This window comes from Dermochelys coriacea, chromosome 1 (assembly GCF_009764565.3).
Source record: "Dermochelys coriacea isolate rDerCor1 chromosome 1, rDerCor1.pri.v4, whole genome shotgun sequence".
In the NCBI taxonomy this organism is placed as follows: Eukaryota; Metazoa; Chordata; order Testudines; family Dermochelyidae; genus Dermochelys; species Dermochelys coriacea.
In genome coordinates this window covers 14,982,651-14,989,792 of record NC_050068.2, presented here as the reverse complement: position 1 = coordinate 14,989,792, position 7,142 = coordinate 14,982,651, and the positions used below count along the sequence as shown (strand labels likewise).

The window sequence follows — 7,142 nt, the reverse complement described above, 5'->3', positions numbered from 1 at the left end:
TCTCTCTGGCTATTCCTAAATGCATTATATTGTGAGCTGGGAGAAAGATCAGGGGTTTGCAACATTTGCAGACCTGGACTAATGCAGACTAAGTATGTTGATGAGGTGACATTTGTTTTTCAGTTTTATGTCTTAGTAACACAGCACTACTTGGATTGGCTCTGAAGTAAACCCACTCCTCATCTTAAGTCGAGAGGAAACTTAGCTGAGATAAGGCTAACAGCCAAGAGACTAAAGGCCATTTGTAACATCTTATATATGCACAGCTATTTAAAACAAAAAAGGCAAAATGTGCTTATCTGTGGCAGTACCACTTGCTCTAAAAATTAATCAGAGCAGCTACAGGCAAAATATCTAATGGTATCCATAAAATATTCACTTTATAGCTTTTTAAAGTCTGGGTGGGGTTACTGTTTTATACCAGAATCTAATAGTGCAAAATCTCCTGACTCCTTTGAGAGTCCCATGCTTCAGTATCTCATTTACGTATAAAACTTGTTAACTTTATCCCCTTTCAAACCTGCTAAACATAAATGGAGAAATACAACCAGCCCATCTACATGCAATTTTAAACAATTATGTTTTTGCACAGATGAGCAGGGACAAAGTGTTTTCTATGTTAATGATATTATAAAAGCATAGAGAGAAAAATGCCATCTGACAATGCAAACAGTACTGTGGAATGCTCACATCCTGTGGGTGGCCTTCACCACAAGCAAAGGTGTACTCTGACCAGTTTGGCCTGGTGTGCAGCAGGAGTACTTTTTCGGAGGCAGCAGAGCTGCTCTGCTGGTTATTTTTTATATGGCAGCTGCTCTATGTAAAAGAAAAATACTAAAGCCTAAACATGCCCACTGAGAGCTTTTAAAGAGACATAATAGAATCACAAATGATTCAAGCTCTCTGAATAGTCATCAGAGTATGCAGTCTGATTAGTATTAATAAATTCTTCCATCGGACTCCTCATGCTCATAATACTGATTAGTTTTAGGCAAAGTTAACCATAGAAAATGAGCTCCTGTCAGTCAGGACCAAGAATTAATTACTTAGTACTCAGAAGAAGAGACAAAAATAACTGGAGTATGGGCCTGATTCTGCAACTTTTACTATCATGCAGGACTGGGCCCTAATGAGCCAATAAACAATAGCGAGGTGGCAGGAGGCAGATTTGTCACAAGGAAAAGGTGGGTTAGTACTTATCAGTAACTTATCTTTACCGAGTGTCACCTCTGTATGTTTACACTTGTGGGAAGTGGTGCCTCTGGTATCAAGCTTTGGAATTTTTCTAGCACGTAGCATCCTTTGGGGCCACATGCCCCACCCTACCCCCTTGCAGAGGCTACATATGCCACAAGTGGAATATGCAGAGATCATTTGAAGAATAAAATTTTGAGAACCCATCCCCTCTCTTGTGGGTATTATATATGGATAAGAGCCTGACGTAATTAAACCAGTAGTGGCAGATACCTAACTACTTCAGATAGCTTTTGTATATCTCTACAATTGACATTTTATATAGGTTTGGAAGAAAGGTCAATGAATGGCATTTTGGATTAAATTTAAAGTGACAAGTTCATTTTGCAATAGTGTTTTTCTTCATATACATGGCTTAACTGAGAAATATGTGGTAAACAATTTCATTCTTGTTCTCACCATACCAATTTGTTATATAATTAAGTTCTACTATAAAGTTCTAACACTGTATTTCAAAACAATAAAATCATCTGGAAAGCCTGGAAGGAAATCAGCGTTCTCCATGCCTGGTATCCTGGTATCTTCCCTCTATGTACTGTGGTGCTGCCCTTCAGTTCTGTTTTTAAGAGTCTCTTTTTAACATGTGTAGTTCTAGAGTTCACCATTTAAAAATATCTCAGAATATCAAAGGAAGGATTTCACGCCACACAATGGCCACAAGTACAGTACCTGATGGGACAAAATACAAAAAGGCAGTTAAGTACGTACATTTGAGGAACATACAGTCCTGGTTCTATGTACAGTAAAAGCATTTTTAAAATATGTTTGAGAGTCTAAAGAACAGTGGAGACGGGTGGGAAAAAAAGCAAAGAATCATAGCAAACATGGTTTTCTGCAAAGAGAAATCTTGCAGAACCTGTAGAAGATCACAGCATTAATTCTTCCCTGTCAGATTTCTTACCCTAAGAATAGATTATTCAAAAGACAGAAATTGTGTGGAAAAATCTACTTTTAAAGGCCAAACAGAGCGCATATAGTTTAACTGACTTGAAAATATAACAATAATCCAAAAACTCTGAAGTTATGTGCCAACTGATCCAAGTAACAAGGCTTAGGAGCATTTGGCACACTGACTTAGTTTACTCTGCCTCCACCCCATTTCCAGTTTTCCATACTTTGACTTTCCAGCTTCTTTTCAAAGCTAGTGATGTCACATTGAATCCATGGGGGAGGCAAGGACTGACACGTAGAAGTAGAGTAAGTTAACGGTTTTTTAAAACGAGGTACTGTCTTGTGCAGTTTTGCTAACTTGCTTTTTTAATATCCTCATTTTGTACTTAAAAATAACATCTTACTACTACAGGCCAGTTCTAACCTCCAGTGGGGTTCCATGACAGTTGTATCACCACCAAAGTAGGGCACATTTAGATTTCATGGAGTGGAAGCTGCCAAGTCAGGACTTCAATAAGGAGGAGGAAAAGGTACATTTTCACATTAATAATATATTGGATGTTCTCCTTTTTCTTGTGATTTTGAGCAGTTAGCCCAATATTTAAGAAAAATCCATCTTTCTTAGTTTTTGGGTGTTGTAATTAAGCATTACAGAATCTAACTGGATGGATACCAGCTGACCAATTTCTGTCCATTTTCAAATTCTCTCAGGCTGTTTTTCACTTTCACAGCTCACCCTCCCTTTTAGGATCTACCAGAACCCAGCACATGCGGCTGATATTTTTCTAGAACCTGTACAGTCCTACAGTACGTTCCACATCTCAAACAACAAGAATTTTATAACTGAGGCACCAGGGCCAACTGAAAGACGGCTATATCAGATTGGAATAGCATTCTGGCAGAGCCAAAGTAGATAAGGTATGTCAATTTAAAATTGATCAGTTAAAACGGATCTGCTTGTATTGCACACCAATTTGGAATTATGCCGTTGTTCCTTTCCAAGCACCCTGCGAGCATACAGACTTTAAATTTGTAAATTAGTGGTCACATAGTCAAAGATCACATAGTCAATCTCACTTTTTCTTATCAGAAAAAAAAAACTCCAAACCCCGCCCCCCAATAATAATTCCAACAGCTATGTTAATATGGCAGTAAGGCTGAGATGTAAATCTCACTGTCAAGCAAGTCAAACTTATGTTCCCTACAGCAAACCTTACTACATCATATGTATGTCTGCAGTATTGTAGCCGTGCTGGGCCCAGGATATTAGAGAGACAAAATGTGTCCGATAATATCTTTTATTGGACCAACTTCTGTTGGTAAAGGAGACCAGCTTTCAAGTTGACACAGAGCTCATGCTTATCTCTTGAATCAATTTCTGTTGGTGAAAGAGACAAGCATGAGCTCTGTCAACTTGAAAGCTTGTCTCCTTCACCAACAGAAGTTGGTTCAATGAAAGATACAATCTCATCCACTTAAGTCATATGTACTACTACTATATGGAGCAGCTCATGGGGGCAGCTGGCAGAGCGGAGCCCCATGGAGAGGTGGGGCAATCGGCTTTGGACCACATAAGGTGCCCCTTAACCCCCCCTCCATCTCCACCCAGGTTGGGAGGTAAAACTCTGCAGATAAACTTTCAAACTCTGGGCCAGCCCTGACCAGGGACAGAGACTTTTGGGACTTTGGGTGATTTTGGGTTGCTGGACTCAAGAACCGAAGGGAAAGGACACGGCCCAATTTGCTTGGGGTGGGTTTTTGCTCATGGGTTGTGTTATGAATCCTGTTGATGGTGGTTCCCCAACATAATGCCACATTGTTTCTCTCTGTTATTAAAAGGCTTTTTGCTACACTCAGACTATGTGCTTGCGAGAGGGGAAGTATTACCTCTTGGAGGCACCCAGCAGGGGTCAATATATATTTGTCCCAGGTCACTGGGTGGGGGCTCGAGCCGGTTTTGCATTGTGTTATTGGAATGGAACCCCTAGATACCGAACCTGGCCCTTGTTGCTGCCTCCTCTGACGGGCAGAAGACTTCCAGGAATAAGGAGCCTCAAACTGTGGCAATTGAGAAGCCTGCACTTAGAGCCACCATCTCACCCAGGTGAAGGGGGAAAGGTCAATTCTTCTGCTCCGATGTGGTCAGGATGGGCACAGTGCTGCCAAGTGTCGTAATGAAGAAAACCCCTCAGTGTATGGAAAGCTGAGGATCAGTTGGGAGAGATCTGGTAGCTGCCAGAGGTCTGGGGATGGGGACCCCCCAGGCCTGCAGGATTTGAAGATTCCCCCAGAAAAGACTGACCAGCTGGGATCCCCGCAGGACTGATAGGGCCTCGAGCAGAGGTCACGGTGAGGATTGAAGGGATGGAGTGTAAAGCAGGGCTTGACACTGGATCTCAAGTGACTATTATATTTCAGTCATTCTACCAACAGATGCTTAGGCACCTGCCTATACAGCCACTGACTGGCCTTGGTCTGTGCGGCCTCAGCATGGATGAACACCCCTATCAAAGGTACGTCATAGTGCACCGGGAATTCCCAGAGGAGGTTGGGCTAAGAGAAGAGGTGGACACAGCTGCCTTAATATGCCCTGACCCTAAAAGGGCCTCTGATGTGTCTGTGCTGATAGGGACCAACTCCAGTCTCTTCAAGGTACCTACGGATTACTGCAGAAGACGGGCTGGGGACCAGAACCTGAATACCCTGATGATCCATATACTTTGTGCTGAAGCCTATTGGAAAATTGAGAGCGCTAAAAGGGACACAGATGAGGTACCGCTTGGGGCACTGACGTACGTGGGCACAACCCCCTTAGTAGTGCCTGCAAGGATGGAGCAAGAAGTGCTTGGCATGAGTACCTGGCTGAAAGGCAGTAAAGGGACGTTAGCAATGATAGAGCAGCCGATGGGAGGAGAGCTCCCTGAAAGAGTGCTGGTCCCCAGTGGAGTCATAACCCTACCTGCTGAAGCCCAGGAAAGGGTGACTATACTGATTGCTAATGAAACGAGTCGTGGTGATGTTGTGAAGCAAGGACAAAAGATAGCAGACCTCTTTGAGCCCAAGTTGATTGTAAAACCCCAGTGTGAAACTCAATGCCCCTTCAAACCATTTGGGTCACGGTGGGATGAGAGATGTGAATGGGCTTTTCGAGAAATCATTACTTGCCTAACTCATGCTCCAGTCCTAATTTTTGCTGACCCAAGCAAACCATTTATCCTGCAGACTGATGCCAGTTTGGAGGGTCTGGGAGCAGTCCTGCACCAGGAAGTGGAAGGCAAACGTAAACCTGTAGCCTTTGCCAGCTGAGGATTGTCTGATAGTGAAACTTGCTATCTCATCCAGAAGCTGGAATTCTTGGCCTTGAAATGGGCCATCACTGAGAAATTTTGAGACTACTTGTATGGTGCACAGTTCCAGGTGTGGACAGACAACAATCCACTGACTTATGTGTTAACAAGTGCTAAGCTGGATGCTACAGGGCAGAGATGGGTGGCCGCCTTGGCTAGCTATGAGTTCAGCATTCAATACCGATGAGGGAGGAGCAATGTAGATGCAGATGCATTATCCAGGCGTCCGCAGGCACCAGAAGTTGCTGTGATAGCTCTCACTCCATCCGTGGGTATTTGCAGTGTGAGTCGCCGAGAGCCAGAAGCCCGTGAGAACCTTCAGGGATGTGTTGCAGAAGCTTTGGGCCTGCCCCCTGAATGCATGCCTTCTGCTTCAGTGAACTATATTGCATTAGACCAATCTCCCTTGCCCATGCTCAATGCGGCTGACTGGCAAGAAGCCCAGCGGCAAGATATTGACATTCGTGATACACTACTTGCCAAAAGGGAGGGGCGAAGCCCAGCTGCGGTTGTCCCACCTAACCCGGAGGGTAAACTACTATTGAGAGAATGGACCAAACTAAAACTGATTCAGGAAGTGCTACATGACCACCAACCCTTTACAAAAGCAATGAGCACAACTAGTACTGCCAAAAGAGTCCAGAGCCCTGGCCATAAGGGCCCTGCATGATGACTTTGGACATTTAGGGATGGAGAGGACCCAGGAACTTATTTGTAGTAGGTTCTATTGGCCCCGAATGGCTGAAGATGTTCGCAGGAAATGTGAGACTTGCGCTCGATGTGTTCAAAGGAAAACTCTGCCCACGCGGGCTGCATATCTCAAGAACATCACCAGCACCAAACCTTTGGAACTGGTATGCATTGATTTCTTGTGTGTAGAGGTAGACAAGAGGAATGTTGGGAACATTCTAGTAGTGACTGACCATTTTACACAGTATGCACAGACATATCCCACATGTGATCAGAGGGCCACCACCGTCGCTCGAGTATTGTGGGACAAATATTTCTCAGTCTATGGATTCCCGGCTCAGATACACTCTGATCGGGGCGGGATTTTGAGAGTCACCTTCTGAAGGAGGTGCTGAAGATAGCAGGAATTAAAAAGTCTAGGACAACGCCTTATCGCCCCCAAGGTGATCCTCAGCCAGAGAGGTTCAACCAAACCCTATTAGATTTCTTGGGAACTTTGCGACTAGAGCAGAAGGCAACCTGGAGCCAGGCATGTGCATGCCTACAATGCCACAAAGAACGATGCTACGGGATTCACCCCATATCTCTTGATGTTTGGGCGAGAACCAAGATTACCCATAGACTTGTGCTTTGGTGTATCAGAGGATGGAGATAGCTATGAAACTCATCAGCAATATGTATCCCAACTAAGAGAAAAGCTGCGGGATGCTTATCACTTAGCTACCACTGCGCATCGATATGATGCTAGAGTGCATTCGCAGGAGCTCCAGCCAGGGGACAGAGTCCTGCTGTGAAATTTGGGTATTGCTGGCAAACACAAGACAGCTGACAGATGGAAGGCAATACCTCACCTGGTGATGGAAAAGCTGGGAGATCTGCCGGTTTAGAAGATCAAACCTGAAGACGGTCCAGGGAAAATAAAGACGGTGCATAGAAACCTTTTGCTCCCTGTGAGGGAAT

At 44.1% G+C, this 7,142-nt stretch overlaps 1 protein-coding gene across 1 annotated transcript in view; it reads right to left on the bottom strand.

Annotated features, from left to right (window-relative positions):
• The window catches only part of AQP11 (aquaporin 11), a 42,758-nt gene continuing 35,616 nt past the window's right edge, over positions 1-7,142 (bottom strand). The window contains exon 3 of the mRNA XM_038403638.2: positions 1-1,923. Within this exon, the coding sequence (XP_038259566.1) occupies positions 1,871-1,923 (53 nt within the window). The 3' untranslated portion in view covers positions 1-1,870. The remainder of the gene's footprint in view (positions 1,924-7,142) is intronic.